Genomic DNA, 16,654 nt, shown 5'->3' with positions numbered 1-16,654 from the left:
GAAAAAAAGGACACCAAGTCTAAATGAGAGGGAACCTTTTGATGTAAAAGTAAAGCATGACTCTCTTGCAACTTCTGGGAGTTTTTTTGTAGAGCGCCAGCTTCCTTCAGGTGATATGCCAGGGCTTTCTGGAGATAAACATTCTCTTTAAAAACATTTCTTCCAGCATCGTTCAATTGCCTGAAATAGATATAAGATCTCAAAACACAGGTCTAACTTTTAGATATTGCCAAAATAGCAAAATGATTGCTTTACCACCTGCACCCCCCAATATTAGCAATAGCGACCACCACTTATTTAGCTTATGGTGGGTACTCAATAGTTAGGTGGGAATCTTGTAATTTAAGTTCTTGCCCAATAAAAAAGTGAAAACGGCTGAATGCAGTGGCTCACATCTATAATCCCAGCACTTTGGAAGGTTGAGATGGGAGGATCACTTGAGTCTAGGAATTTGAGACCAGCCTAGGCAACACAGTGAGACCCAATCTCTAAGAAAATCTAAAAAATTAGCCAGACATGGTGGTTTGCACCTGTAGTCTGTCGCAGCTACTTAGGTAGCTGAGGAAGGAGAACCACTTGAGCCCAAGAAGTCAAGGCTACAGCAGAGAGCCATGACTCCACCAGTGACAGAACGAAACGCTGTCTCAAAGATAAATAAATCAATAAAGTGAAAAAGGATGGGTTACTTCTAGTCCAAGGCAGTTAAGAGCAGGTATGAGTCTCCCATGCTCTTTCCTGTCCACATGACTGGACATGAAAAACTCAAACATGGAAGAGGTGCAAGAAGGAAGCAGCGAGGTTCCTGAATCATCTCTGGAGGAGAGCTGCCAGACCCACATAGGATTGTTCCATGAACAATAAATAAACCATTAAGACTTGAGAGTTAGATATACTTCCACTAATATACCTCATGACAGCCCTGGTTTTATTATCTATTTATTTTTATAAACTCAGATTACTAGGAGAAGTAAATTAGCCCTACTTTTAGATGAAGAAATTTAACTTCAAGAAAGTTAAGAAATGTGGCCTGGCGCAGTGGCTCACATCTGTAATCCCAACACTTGGGGGAGGCCAAGGCAGGTAGATTGCTCGAGCCCAGGAGTTCAAGACCAGCCCGGGCAACATGGCAAAACCCAGTCTCTACAAAAAATACAAAAATTAGCCGGGCGTGGTGGCACATGCCTGTAGTCCCAGCTACTCTGGAGGCTGACGTGGGAGGATCACTTGAGCCCAGGAGGTGGAGGATGCAGTGAACCACAATCGCGCCAATGTACTCCAGCCTGGGTGACAGAGCCAGACCCTGTCTCAAAAACAAAGAAACAAACAAAAAGGTAAGAAATCTTCCTAAGGTTAGTTAGCATACATGTTGAGAACCAAAGTCAAATTCAGGCTGGGCACAGTGGCTCGTGCCTGTAATCCCAATATTTGGAAGGCCGAGGTGGGTGAATCACTTGAGGTCAGGAGTTCAAGACCAGCCTGGCCAAGATGGTGAAACCCTGTCTCTACTAAAAATACAACAATTAGCTGGGTGTGGTGGCAGGTGCCTGTAATCCCAGCTACTCAGGAGGCTGAGACATGAGAATCGCCTGAACTTGGGAGGCAGAGGTTGCAGTGAGCCAGGATCATGCTGCTGCACTCTAGTCTGGGTGACAGAGTGAGACTCCACCTCAAAAAAATAAATTAAATAAATAAATAAATAAATAAGTTCAAAGCCCAGGTTCTTTCCACCACACCTTGCTGCCACAGAAAGAGTGGAGGAGAAAGGGGTAGGAGTACACAAAGAGAAACAAACAGTGAGGGACAGTAGACCAGAAAATTTGAAGCAAGTAAGCCAGAACAGAAGGGGGAAGACAAGAAGGTAAGAAGAAAACAGACCAGCAAAGAGGCAAGAGGCTATCAGAGTCAGAAAGGAGGCAGCAGTCTCTTACACAACAGCCTCATGGTGGGCTCTCTCTGCCAGCATTATTATCTTCTTTTCAGCCTCTTGTTCTAGTCGGTGCTAAAAAAGAAAATGGGCTGCTTAAATAGTTATGCCTCTAACAACAAATTTTACTCATCAAAAAGTATTTTAGAATGTCAAATAAAAAACTCCTATCCCCATGACCTGAAAGAAGAACTCCCAAGCACTGGTGGAGGAGCCAACAAAGAGGACAGTGTAAACACAGGAACCTTAGGGTACCGCCCCATTTCCCCACTTAAGCAAGCAGTATGACATATAAGTAGGGGAGAAAAATCACTTCCATATTGGAAAGCAGAGCCAGGAGGAATTTCTGCTAAATGCACTGAAATGAGAGTTATTCATTTATTCATTCAGGAATGGAAGCCCTCAGGACTAGGCTGTTCTCAGTAGCCTCTCCCTCTACTCCACCCTAATCTTGATTTCTTTTTTACTTGGTGTAGAAAATAAAAATTAGAAGTGCTTGGTCAGTCTACAAAACACTATGAGCATTGGCCGGGCACGGTGGCTTACGTCTGTAATCCCAACACTTTGGGAGGCCGAGGCGGGTGGATCACCTGAGGTCAGGAGTTCAAGACCAGTCTCACCAACATGGAGAAACCTCATCTCTACTAAATATACAAAATTACCCGGGTGTGGTGGCACATGCCTGTAATCCCAGCTACTCGGTAGGCCGAGGCAGGAGAATCACTTGACCCCGGGAGGCAGAGGTTGCGATGAGCCGAGATCGCGCCATTGCACTCCAGGCTGGGCAACAAGAGCGAAACTCCATCTCAAGAAAATAAATAAATAAATAAAAAATAAAAGAATACTATGTGCAGTAATAATTACCAGATTGTTTTAGATACTGAAATTCTGTGGTGAACAAAATAGACAAGGTCCCTGATCTCATGAAGCTTATATTCTAGGGTGAAATCTAAACAATAAGCAATAATTATCATATTTTGAGCATTTACTATGTGCCAGGAACAGTTTTAAGAACATTACATGTATCATTTATCTGTCACAGCAACCCTGTAATATAGATACTACTATTATGCCCAAAAGCAGGGACTAAGGAAACAGAAAAAGAAAGGTTGGCTAGGTGTGCTGGCTCATGTTTGTAATCCTAGCACTTTGGGAGGCCAAGGTGGGATGACTGGAGCTCAGGAGTTAGAACCCAGCTCTAGGACTCCCCATCTCTGGGAGTCTCCCTCTGTTGCCCAGGCTGGAGTACGATGGCGTGATCTCGGCTCACTGCAACCTCTGCCTCCCGGGTTCGATTGATTCTTTCACCTCACCCTCCCGAGTACCTGGGATTACAGGCACCTACCACCATGCCCAGCTAATATTTGTATTTTTGTAGAGACAGAGTTTCAGCATGTTGGCCAGGCTGGTCTTAAACTCCTGACCTCAGGTGATCCACCTGCCTCAGCCTCCCAAAGTGCTGGGATTACAGGCGTGAGCTACCATGCCCAGCCAAAAAACAATTTTTTTAAATTAGGCATGGTGGTGTGTACCTGTGGTCCTGCTACTCGGAAGACTGAGACAGGAGGATTGTATGAGACTGGGAGGTGGAGGCTGCAGTGAGCCATGATTGTGCCACTGCACCCCAGCCTGGGTGACTCTGTCTTAAAAAAAAAAAAAGAGAAGAGGTTGGTGACTTGCCCAAAGTCACAAAGCTAGTAAGTGGCAGAGCAGGGATTTATATGCAGGCAATCTGATGCTATACAGTCTCCTAACAAGTAAACAAATAAAAATAATTTATAGACTGTGATAAATGCTATCAATAAAATAAATGGGGTAATAAGGTAGATAGTAACTAGAGGAGATCATTTTATTATTTATTTATTCTTATTTTTGAGATAGAGTCTCATTCTGTCACCCAGGCTGGAGTGCAGTGGCACGATCTCGGCTCACTGCAAAATCTGTCTCCCGAGTTCAGGCGATTCTCATGTCTCAACCTCTGGAGTACCTGGGACTACAGGCGTGCACCACCATGCCCAGCTAATTTTTGTATTTTTAGTAGAGAAAGGGTTTCACTATGTTGACCAGGCTGGTCACAAACTCCTGTCCTCAAGTGATCCACCAGCCTTGGCCTCCCAAAGTGCTAGGATTATAGGCGTGAGCCACTGTGGCCAGCCTCATTTTAGATTAGAGTTTAGGAAATCTCTCTCTAAAGAAATGATATTTGAGCTCTAAATAAGAATGATCCAGAGCTGGAGGAACAGCATTCCAGAAAGAGGGACTAGCAATATAAAAATATGGATGTAGAGGCCAGGAGTGGTGGCTCATGCCTATAATCCTACATTTTGGGAGGCTGAAGTGGGCAGGTCACCTGAGGTCAGGAGTTCGAGACCAGCCTGGCCAACATGGTGAAACCCCATCTCTACTAAAAATACAAAAATTAGCTACTCAGAAGGCTGAGGCAGGAGAATCAACTGAACCCAGGAGACAGAGGTTGCAGTGAGTCGAGATCATGCCACTGCACTCCAGCCTGGGTGACAGAGTGAGACTCTGTCTTAAAATATATGTGTGTGTGTGTGTGTGTGTGTGTGTGTGTGTGTGTGTGTGTGTGTGTAGGACAGGGCTTTGTGATTCAAAGAACAGAAAGAAATAAATGGGAAAATCAAACAAACACCAATGACCTGGGAAATCCTTTATATGGCCGGTTGGGGCATGCTGAGGTATGAAGTAAGTGAACAGGCCTATTGGAAAGCCCAATGCCATGAAGCAGCAGCACCAGGGCTCAAACCAGCACAGGAGAAATATCCACAAAGTTTACACCTAACATGGGAAAGCAGACCCTACTGTGATGTGAACATTCATTCCCATCCTTCTTTTTCCTTCCCAGCTTCCACTAGTGGTGAGGAAAACAAAACATTCACTTTCCCAGTAGTGTGTGTGTGTGTGTGTGTGTATGTGTGTATGTATGTATGAGAGAGAGAGAAACAGAAAGAGAGAGAGAGAGAGAGAGAGAGAGAGAGAGAGAGAGAGAGAGAGAACAGGGCCTTGCTCTGTCATCCAGGCTGGAATACAGTGACACAATCATGGATAATTGCAGCCCCGAATTACTGGGCTCAAGCAATCCTCGAGCCTCAGTCTCCACAGTAGGTGGAACGACAGTGTGTGCCACCCAGCATTCTTTATAACATGGTTCTGGTCAGTGATATGTAAGATGAAATGTGCTAGCGGCTTCTGGGAAAGTTGTTATGGCTTCCAGATAAAAGGGACAGACACAGCTGGAGTCTCCCTTCTTGTCTTGAACACAAAGCTTCAAACTGCAGTAACTGTCTTGTAACCATGAAGGGAAGGTCAGCAGCCATCTGCTCTCATATATAAAAATCATGTTTGGCCGGGCGCGGTGGCTCACGCCTGTAATCCCAGCACTTTGGGAGGCCGAGGCGGGCGGATCACAAGGTCAGGAGATCGAGACCACGGTGAAACCCCGTCTCTACTAAAAATACAAAAAATTAGCCGGGCGCGGTTGTGAGCGCCTGTAGTCCCAGCTACTTGGGAGGCTGAGGCAGGAGTATGGCGTGAACCTGGGAGGCGGAGCTTGCAGTGAGCCGAGATCGCGCCACTGCACTCCAGCCTGGGCTGGGCGACAGAGCAAGACTCCGTCTCAAAAAAAAAAAAAAAAAAATCATGTTTACATAAGCACTGTTACTTAGGTATTCTGTAAACTGATCAACTCTTTCTAACCTTTACTTTCTACACCAAGTAGAAAAGAGATCAAGATTAGGGTGGAATAGGCTCCTGAGAACAGCCTATTCCTGAGGGCTTCCATTCCTGACAGTGCCAGGGAGGGTCTCAGAGGGAAAGCACCAGGGTGCTGCACTTGCCCCATTTCTTCCTGGTTATTCTATACACAAACTGGAAACCTAGAGCCACTTTCTATAGCAATTCCTTTTATCTAAACCCCATAGGAGCAGGGCATGGTGGCTCATGCCTGTAATCCCAACACTTTGGGAGGTCAAGGTGGAAGGACTGCTGGAGCCCGGAAGTTTGAGACCAGCAACACAGTGAGACCCCATTTCAGTTTGTTGTTGTTGTTGTTGTTATTTGAGACAGTCTCGCTTTATCACCCAGGATGGAGTGCAGTGGAGTAGTCTTGGTTCACTGCAACCACTGCCTCCGGGGTTCAAGCAATTCTCCTGCCTCAGCCTCCTGAGTAGCTGGGATTACAGGTGCACACCACCATGCCTGGCTAATTTTTGTATTTTTAGTAGAGATGAGGTTTCACCATGTTGGCTAGGCTGGTCTCAAACTCCTGGCCTCAAGTGATCCACCCACCCTGGCCTCCCAAAGTGCTGGGATTACAGGTGTGAGCCACCACGCCAGGCCCAGCAAGACCTCATTTCTACAAAAAATAAAAATTAGCTAGGTGTGATGATACATGCCTGTAGCCCCAACTACTTAGGAGGCTGAGGTAGGAGGATTGCTTGAATCCAGGAGGTGGAGGTCAAGGCTGCAGTAAGCTGTGATTGCGCCACTGCACTCCAGCCTGGGCGACAGAACAAGACCCTGTCTCAAACAAACAAACAAACAAACAAGTAACCAAACAAAACCTCATTTGCCCCACCCTCAAGTGCCTACATTCCTACCAATTTCTGAAAGAATCTATTTAATTCTTCCCTAAGAATAAAAAATTAAAGAAAAGATGAAAGAACAACCACGAGTCCTCTGAAAGGATTCTGTAGAAGTGTTCCAATGTACTTCCCACAATTTGGAGAGTTAACTTCAGAAATACAGAAAAAGTTGGAAGCTGTGTTGTAAGGAACTTTTTTTTTTTTTTTTTGAGGAGTCTTGCTCTACCACCCAGGACGGAGTGCAGTGGTGCAATCTCGCCTCACTGCAACCTCTGCCTCCTAAGTTCAAGCAATTCTCGTGCCTCAGCCTCCTGGGTAGCTGGGACTACAGGCACGTGCCACCACGCCTGGCTAATGTTTGTATTTTTGTAGAGATAGGATCAGGCTGGTCTCAAACTCCTGACCTCAGATGATCCACCTACCTCGGCCTCCCAAAATGCTGGGATTACAGGCATGAACCACCGTGCCCAGCCTAAGCAACATTTTTTATTAGCGTCTTTACCTCAGCTTGACTAAGGAAACATCTTTGCACACATATGAGAGTGACTTCTCCACTCCCATCTTCCCTATATAATGGAGTACATTCCCTATATAATGGAGTCTTACCAGGGGAGTATCAAGCTGAGGGAGACATGTCCCAAAGCCTTCCGAAGAGGACAAGATTTCTGAATGGGAATGAAAACAAGGACTAGGTATTGAGATTTCTAGAAGGTTTTATTTTCCCTGATTTTATTGTGCTATAATTTAGTAACAATCTTCTAATCTTATATTAAGATACCAAATGGAAGGCTGATGTTTCAGAATGCATATAAATATACTTATGTTGCTCTAGTAAACAAAACATTTTAAATTAACCCTAATAATCTGTACCTTTTCTTCAAAAAATCTGCTTTCCAGTCTTCTAAGAGTCTCCTGATGTATCCGCTCTGTGTTTCTTAAATTCTCCTTCAGCTAAAATTAAAATAACAAACAAAAATGGTCAATAGAAAATAGGGTTCATTGGGCATATACTCAGAAATTATCAATAAGGAAACGTTTTCTGTTATACATTACCTCTTAATCCTGAACACACAGAAAAAAATCTGTGTTCCTGCCTCTGAGTATCAAATTTCCCTCAATCTTCTACAGACTGATAACATTAGTACAGTAGTCCCCCTTATGTGCAGTTTCACTTTTTGCAGTTTCAGATAACTGCAGTCAATGATGGTTCAAAAATATTAGGAGGCTGAGCACGGTGGCTCACACCTGTAATCCCAGCACTTTGGGAGGCTAAGATGGGCAGATTGCTTGAAGAAGTTTGAGACCAGACTGGGCAACATGGCTAAACCCTGTCTACAAAAAATACAAAAATTAGCTGAATGTGGTGGGGCACACCTATAGTTCCAGCTACTCCAGAACTGAGGCTGAGGTGGGAGAATCATTTGGGCCCAGGAGGCAGAGACTGCAGTGAGCCCAGATTGCTCCAACCTGGGCAACAGAGCGAGATTAGTCTTTTAAAAAAAAAAAAAAAGATGTTTTGGAAGAGAGAGAGAGAGAGACAACATTAACAAGACTTTCAAAATTAGTATCAACATACAAGTTTATAAAAATATCTACTATCCCATGGTATGTGGAGATGGATTTTTCATCTACCATTAGACTCCCTCAAAAATCTATAAATTAATAAAGCTTTCAAAAGATAAGTAGGCAGCACACATCACAAACCTTTAAAAGTTCATGTTCATTAAACCATAAATTCTACTAAGAAGTTATCCTAAAAACTAAAGATATAGGCCGGGTACAGTGGCTCACACCTGCAATCTCAGCACTTTGGGAGGCCGAGGCAGAGGATCACCTGAGGTCAGGAGTTCAAGACCAGTCTGACCAAAATGGTGAAACCCCCATCTCTACTAAATACAAAAAAAAAAAATTAGCCGGGCGTGGTGCCACATGCCTGTAATCACAGCTACTTGGGAGGCTGAGGCAGAAGAATTGCTTGAACCCAGGAGGCGGAAGTTGCAGTAAGCCAATTGTGCCATTGCACTCCAACCTGGGCAATAAAAGTGAAACTCCGTCTCAAAAAAACAAAAACAAAACTAAAGATATAGAAAAAGATTTCATTCCTTAGATGATCCCCACAGTTTATAATAGTGAAAATTAGGAAAAAGTCCAAATGTTCAACAGCAAGCAACCAATCAATAAATTAAGATGTATCTACCCAATGGAATTCCATGCATCTATTGAAAAAATTTTGTAGAAAATGTTTAATGGCATTGAAAAATGTTCACAATATATAAAGTGAAAAATCAGATTAACAATTTATATCATGACTTCACTTTTATAAAAATAACACACAGTTATTTTTAGATGTTTCTACAGCAGAGGAAAAAAGAAACTATACAATGGTTACATGGTGTAATTATAAGGGATGGAGTATTTTTATTTTCTAATTTTATCAGCCAAACTAAATTTGCTGTAATGAATGTTATCATTTTGTCAAAAGAAGATTAAAACTATTTTAAAAATAATAACTGCAATCTAACAACATATGCAATATATGCTTCTTCTGTTAATCAGGTATATGGAAATCATTTTTTAATTTTTCATTTCTTTTTTTTTTTTCCTTTTTTTGGAGACAGGATCTGGCTCTGTTGCCCAGGCTGGAGTGCAGTGATTTTTTTGTAGAGATGGTGTTTTGCCACGTGGCCTAGGCTGGTCTTGAACTCCTGGGCTCAAGTGTTCTTCCCACCTTAGCCTCTGAAAGTGCTGTTATTACAGGCATGAGCCACTGTGCCCAGCCAGAAATAATTTTTTTCTTTAAAACATGTCTTGAATACCTTTTGAGAATCTCAATTTAACAGTTCTCTTTGTAATTTGTATAATGAATTCTATATACGCAGTATAATTAATTTTCTTCCCTAATGTATACCTCCTAATTTAAAATTCATGGGCCTTCACACCTGCCACAATTCTGCTACATTTGGGATTCCACAGAACCACCTTATTTTTTCCCATAATCCAATATCTTTTGAATTTTAAGTCTTCCTCAACGGCCCACTTTGAAAGGTCTCAAGCCTGTAATCCCAGCACTTTGGGAGGCCGAGACGGGCGGATCACGAGGTCAGGAGATCGAGACCATCCTGGCTAACACCGTGAAACCCCGTCTCTACTAAAAATACAAAAAACTAGCCAGGCGAGGTGGCGGGCGCCTGTAGTCCCAGCTACTCCGGAGGCTGAGGCAGGAGAATGGCCTAAACCCGGGAGGCGGAGCTTGCAGTGAGCTGAGATCCGGCCACTGCACTCCAGCCCGGGCTACAGAGCAAGACTCCGTCTCAAAAAAATAAATAAATAAATAAATAAATAAAAAATAAAATAAAAAATGAAAGGTCTGAAATCTATTTCTCCACTAGGTGGCAACACTGTTCTTAAAAAAAATTATATCATGGCCTACTTGAATACGCACAACTAGTTCTTAATTCATTTTGATTCAGAATGTATACCTGTACATAGGCTATTTTAAGAGTTTGTGAAAAGTTAATTATGTTGATTCAATCTACAGCATTTTCATATAAAACATAACTTGTATTCCTTCCAGAAAAGTTGACATTCCTTCATTTATGTTTTTAACAAAAGACCCACTCAGCATTTAACGAAGATTGATTCAACATTACTGTGTATCTTGTATTTCAATGAATACAAAGGACAACACTATTCATGTCTTAAATGAGTGCAATCTATTAGGGGAGATAAGATAAATGATAAATAAATGTAATATCAAGACAATATCTTTAGGTACATAAAAAGACAAGATAAAAAAGACAGAATGGGGCTAAGTGGTATAAAACGGATAGAAAATGCTATGGAAACACACAGAAAAGAAAATTATTACTTTTTTTTTTTTTTAAATGGAGTTTTGCTCTTGTTGCCCAGGCTGGAGTGCACTGGTGCGATCTCAGCTCACTGCAACCTCTGCCTCCCAGGTTCAAGTGATTCTCCTGCCTCATCCTCCCAAGTAGCTGGGATTACAGGCATGTGCCATACCAGGCCCAGCTAATTTTGTATTTTTAGTAGAGACAGGGTTTCTCCATGTTGGTCAGGCTGGTCTCGAACTCCAGACCTCAGGTGATCCACCTGCCTTGGCCTTCCAAAGTGCTGGGATTACAGGCATCAGCCACCACACCTGGCCGAAAATTATTACTTTGAAACAGGACTCTACGGGAAGGCTTCATGGAGAACATGAATTTGAGCTGAGACTTTGAAAGACAGGTGGCTGGGCATGGTGGCTTATGCCTATAAGCCTAGCACTTTGGGAGGCCCAGGCAGGCAGACTGTTTGAGCCCAGGAGTTTGAGACCAGCCTCGGCAAGAGCGAAACCCCATCTCAAAAAAAAAAAAAAAAAAAAAAAATTAGCCAGGTGTGGTGGTACGTGCCTGTAGTACTAGCTGCTGAGGAGCCTGAAATAAGAGGATCACTTGAGCCCAGGGAAGTAGAGGCTGCAGTGAGCCATGACTGCACCACTGCACTCCAACCTGGGTGACAGAGTGAGACTCTGTCTCAAGAAAAAAAAAAGAAACAAAAAAAGAGGCCAGGTGTGGTGGCTCATGCCTGTAATCCCAGCACTTTGGGAGGCCGAGGCAGGCCGATAATGAGGTCAGGAGATCGAGACCATCCTGGCCAACCTGTACTAAAAAATACAAAAAATTAGCCAGGTGTAGTGGCACGTGCCTGTAGTCCCAGCTACTCGGAAGGCTGAGGCAGGAGAATCACTTGAACCTGGGAGGCAGAGGTTGCAGTGAGCTGAGATTGCACCACTGCACTCCAGCCTGGGCAACAGAGTGAAACTCTGTCTCAAAAAAAAAGAAAAAAAGAAAAAGAGGCCGGGCGCGGTGGCTCACGCCTGTAATCCCTGCACTTTGGGAGGCCGAGGCGGGCGGATCACGAGGTCAGGAGATCGAGACCATCCTGGCTAACACGGTGAAACCCCGTCTCTACTAAAATACAAAAAAAATTAGCCGGGCACGGTGGCGGGCGCCTGTAGTCCCAGCTACTCGGGAGGCTGAGGCAGGAGAATGGCGCGAACCCGGGAGGCGGAGCTTGCAGTGAGCCGAGATGGTGCCACTGCACTCCAGCCTGGGCGACAAGAGTGAAGACTCTGCCTCAAAAAAAAAAAAAAAAAAAGAAAAAGAAAAAGAAAGATAATATTTTAATGGGCAAAGACCTACCAGGAATATATTCCAGATAAAAACAGTGTGAACAATGTAACAAAGAGACAAGATTTCAGGGATTAATGAATACCCATTTTGGGTGAATTAAAGGAAGTATGGAGGTGGGTGGGTGATGTAGTAAAAGGAGATAATAATGTTCCCAGACAGGTACAGGGTCTTGACTTTAACATTAAGGTGTGTGGACAATATTCTGTTTACAGTGGAGGAACACGAAAGACAGCTCTTCTTTATTTTATTTTTTTATTTTTATTTGAGACAGAGTCTCACTCTGTTACCCAGGCTGGAGTGCAGTGGTGTGATCTTGGCTCACTGTAACCTCCGCCTCCCAGGTTCAAGCAATTCTCCTGCCTCAGCCTCTGGAGAGCTGGGACTACAGGCACATGCCACCATGCCCAACTAATTTTTCTATTTTTTAGTAGAGACAGGGTTTCACCATGTTGGACAGGCTGGTCTCAAATCTCAGATGATCCACCTGCCTCGGCCTCCCAAAGTGCTAGGATTACAGGTGTGAGCCACTGTGCCCCACCTAAAGACAACTCTTGAAGGACATGATCAGAACTGTGATATTTTAGGCCAGGTACGGTGGCTCATGCCCGTAACCCCAGCACTTTGGGAGGCCGAGGCAGGCGGATCACCTGAGGCCAGGAGTTCTTGACCAGCCTGGCCAACATGGAGAAACCTTCTCTCTACTAAAAATACAAAAAATTAGCTTAGCACGGTGACATGCACCTACAGTCCCTGTTACTTGGGAGGCTGAGCACCAAAATTGCTTGAACCCAGTGGGTGAAGGTTGCAGTGAGCCGAGATCGCGCCACTGCACTCTAGCGTGGGCAACACAGGAAGACTCCATCTCAAAAAAAAAAAAAAAAAAGAACTGTGATAATTTTAAAAGTATTTCTGTAGCTGTGTATACACTGGACCGTAGTGGTATGGTAGTTTTAAAATATGTCTACAAGTTCTTTGGCACTCTTCCCTTCAAATAATGGAACCTAATTCCCCACTGCTAGGAATGTAGGCCAGACTTAAGGATTCACTTTTAACTATTAATAATAAAATATGGTAGAAGTAATGCTACGTGACTTTGAAGGCTAGGTCATGAAAAAGATAGCTTCTGTCTAGATCTTGCTCAGATTATGCACTCTGGGTGAAGTCATCCACCAAGTCATGAGAACACTCAACCAGTTTATAAAAGGGCCCATATGCGCTAAGCGTAGTGGCTCACGCCTGTAATCCAAGCACTTTGGGAGGCCGAGGTGGCCAGAACACTTGAGGTCAGGAGTTCCAGACCAGCCTTACCAACACGGTGAAACCCTGACTCTACTAAAAAAAAAAATATATATATATATATTTTTTATATATATATATATTTTTTGTGTATATATATTTTATATATATATACACAAAAATTAGCTGGGGGTGTTGGCGTACACCTGTAATCCCAGTTACTGGGGAGGCTGAGGCAGCCAGAATCGCTTGAACCCAGGAGGCGGAGGTTGCAGGGAGCTGAGATCGTGCCACTGCACTCCAGCCTGGGTGATAGAGTAAGACCCTGTGTCAAAAAAAAAAAAAAAAAAAGGCTCATAGGAGGAGAGGTCTCCCACTAATCACCAGCACCAACTTAACAGTCACTTGAGTGTGCCTCCTTGGAAGCAGATCCTCAAGCTCCAATCAAGCCTTAAGACAGATGACTGTAACCTGTGCTATACTAAAGTATTTCCTCCAGAGAAATCAGCAAATGCTACAAATCAAGACCTTTTTTTTTAACAGAGAGCTGCACACCAGTTTATATAATTTTTACCATGTGACATGCTATTTTATGCACTTTACATATATTAACTCATTTAATCCTATAACAATTCTATGAAATAGTAACTCTTATTTTATTTTACTTTATTTTTGAGACATGGTTTCATTCTGTCACCCAGGCTGAAGTGCAGTAGTGCAATCACAGCACACTGCAGCCTCAATCTCCTGGGCTCAAGTGATCCTCCCACCTCAGCCTCCCAAGTTGCTGGAACTACAGGCATGAGCTACCATGTCTGGCTAATTTTAAAAATTTTTTGTAGAGGTGGGATTTCACTATGTTGCCTAGGCTAGTCTTGAACTCCTGGCCTCCAAAGTGCTGGGATTACAGGCATAAGCCACTATGCCTGGCTGAGATACTAACTCTTACTATCCCATTTTACAGATAAGAAAACCAAGGTATAGAAAAGTTAAGTAACTTCCTATAGTTACGAAGCTGATTTCAGCTACTTGTTCCTGGCACTCACCTGTGCCACTTATTGAATTATCAGTAATGTAATAAAACTATATTCCAAGCCAAGGAAAGTAAGAGAAAGAGCACAGCAAGGTAACATAAATTTTCTGAAAGTACTCAGTGTTTCTCACCCCACTGACCCCTACCATAGAGCCTTCTAAATTTCTCTAAAACTATCATTCATCAGCCTAAACATTTTTATTTAGAAGTCTGCTACTTTTTCCCTGAGGTTTTGTAAGAACTTGTAGTTTGCTTCTTACTGAAGTCAATCCATAGGGTTACCTGCTGATAAACACAGGAGGATGTCTTGGCTGAGATTTGGTGAGTTCCCAAAGAAATCAGTGCTTAGAAAAAGAGAAGTCTAAAGTCAAGACCTTTGACATCCAGTCTGTCTTCTCCTTTTTCTCTCAAATAATTTCTAAAATGTCAAAGAGAATTCTTTGCTGTCTCACAGGAGTAAATGTTTGTGAAGGCTTCTGTAGGCATTAAATAGTTAATTCTAATTTCCTTTTTGTAAAAAAGGAATGAAACGTACATCATCTAACTCTCTCTCCACTTGGATTTTTCTCCTCTGGAATTGTCTTACTGCTTTCAGCTCTGTGTGAATCATGCCAATTTCTTTGGCTTTTTGATGGAACTGTCCCTCTAGTTCATCGATTTGCCTGGTATACTTTTGTTCCTGTATTCAAAAAAGAGGTAAACGAGTTAGGAAAAAGAACAGAAGTCCCACAGAGTCATGTTTCATTTGAAGCCTTAAGCCATTTGCATATCTTCTTTGAAGAAATACCCCCCCTTTTTTTTTTTCTATTTGTATTTTATTATTATTATTTTTTTGAGATGGAGTCTGACTCTGTTGCCCAGGCTGGAGTGTAGTGGCGTGATCTCAGCTCACTGCAACCTCTGCCCTCCCAGGTTCCAGCAATTCTCCCTGCCTCAGCCTCCCGAGTAGCTGGGATTACAGCTGCCTGCCACCATGCCCAGCTAATTTTTGTATTTTTTAGTAGAGACAGGGTTTCACAATGTTGGTCAGGCTGGTCTTGAACTCCTGACCTCAGGTGATCCACCCGCCTTAGCCTCCCAAAGTACTGAGATTACAGGCATGAGCCACCATGCCCAGCCCCTTTTATTTTTGTATAAAGTTTTCATTTCTGTAAAAAGATACCATTTGTGTTGAATAAGAAAAATTTTTTGAAAAGTTTCTATATAAGCTGATTGTATAGAAAGGAAAAAATGCAGATGTTTATTAAAAAGGGATATGAGAAGAGTAAATACATCTTTTATCTCTAATATAAATAACATCCCAAACTAGTTAAAATTAATTAGCTAGGAGTCAAAGGGAGAGTGGTAAATATCCCTAATAAATAAAGAGGAAGGGAGGAGGAAGGAGGAGGATGAGGAAGGAGGAGGAGGGAGAAAAGGGGAAAGAGATATAAAAGAAGAGAGGAAGAGAAGGAGAAACAGGAGGAGGAGAGGGAAGAGAAAGTAAGAGGACAGAGAAAAGTAAGTGGGGAAGAAGGAAAGGCCAATAACAACAAACGAACAAAAGATACTAAAATAAATGCAAATTGCCTTCCAATCTAGCTCCGAATAAGAGAAACATAAATTGGGCTGGGTGCAGTAGCTCACGCCTATAATCCCAGCACTTTGGGAGGCCAAGGCAGGTGGATCACGAGGTCAGGAGTTCGAGACCAGCCTGGCCAACATTGTGAAACCCCACCTCTACTAAAAATACAAAAATTAGCCGGGTGTGGTGGCAAGTGCCTATAATCCCAGCTACTCATGAGGCTGAGGCAGGAGAATCAATTGAACCTGGGAGATGGAGGTTGCAGCTGGGAGGTGGAGGTTGCAGTGAGCTGAGATTGCGCCATTGCACTCCAACCTGGGTGACAGAGCAAGACTCCGTCTCAAAAAAAGAAAAAAAAAAAAAGAGAAATGTAAATTGAAATGACACTGAAATACCATTTCTCACCTATCACATTGCAAAAATCAAGTTTGAAGCCAGGCACAGTAGCTCACACATGTAATTCCAGCACTTTGGGAGGTCAAGGTGGGTAGATCACTTTAGGTCAGGAGTTCAAGACCAGCCTGGCCAACATGGTGAAACCCTGTCTCTACTAAAAATACAAAAATTAGCCAGGTGTGATGGCGGGTGCCTGTAATCCCAGCCAGTGGGGAGGCAGAGGCAGGAGAATCACTTGAACCCGGGAGACGGAGGTTGCAGTGAGCCGAGATCGTGCCACTGCACTCCAGCCTGGGAGACAAGAGTGAGACTCTATCTCAAAAAAAAAAAAAAAAAAAAAAATCAACTTTGACAAAAGACTCTGTTGGTAAAGCTGTGAGGAAACAGGCAATCTCATGCATGGCTAATGGTATTATAGAACAGTACAGTATCTATAAAGGGAAATTTGGCAATATCTAGCACAATTATATACTTTTCTTTGGTCTAGCAATACCACTTACAGGAATCTATCCCAACGATATAATGGCCAAAATGTGAAAAGATATATGCATGAAGCTCTTTACTGGCACATTCATTGTAATAGAAAAAGACTGGAAACAATCCAACTACCCATCAAAAAGGGACTGCTATGAGCTGTATGTGTATACCCAAAAAATCCTATGTTGAAGCCCTAATCCCCAATGTGATGGTATTTGGAGGTGTGAC

The 16,654-nt window shown here is 43.0% G+C and overlaps 1 protein-coding gene across 19 annotated transcripts in view; it reads right to left on the bottom strand.

The window, feature by feature from the left end:
- The window catches only part of BBOF1 (basal body orientation factor 1), a 65,684-nt gene that overhangs the window by 33,764 nt on the left and 15,266 nt on the right, over positions 1 to 16,654 (bottom strand). For 15 of the 19 annotated variants that reach the window (XR_012415935.1, XR_010588546.1, XR_012415936.1 and 12 more), the window contains 4 exons: positions 14,525 to 14,668; positions 7,399 to 7,479; positions 1,929 to 1,999; positions 36 to 180 (listed from right to left, as the gene is read on the bottom strand). Coding sequence is in view for 13 of the 19 variants with exons in the window: in XM_065549048.1 (XP_065405120.1) it covers positions 36 to 180; positions 1,929 to 1,999; positions 7,399 to 7,479; positions 14,525 to 14,668 (441 nt within the window). In the remaining 6 variants the exon portion in view is untranslated. The remainder of the gene's footprint in view (positions 1 to 35; positions 181 to 1,928; positions 2,000 to 7,398; positions 7,480 to 14,524; positions 14,669 to 16,654) is intronic. The other 4 variants (XM_073997759.1, XM_073997764.1, XM_065549049.1 and 1 more) reach the window with 1 other exon arrangement.

This window comes from Macaca fascicularis, chromosome 7, assembly GCF_037993035.2.
Source record: "Macaca fascicularis isolate 582-1 chromosome 7, T2T-MFA8v1.1".
Lineage (NCBI taxonomy): Eukaryota > Metazoa > Chordata > Mammalia > Primates > Cercopithecidae > Macaca > Macaca fascicularis.
The sequence above is the reverse complement of the archived record's forward strand: the minus strand, read 5'-3'. Positions and strand labels throughout refer to the sequence as shown.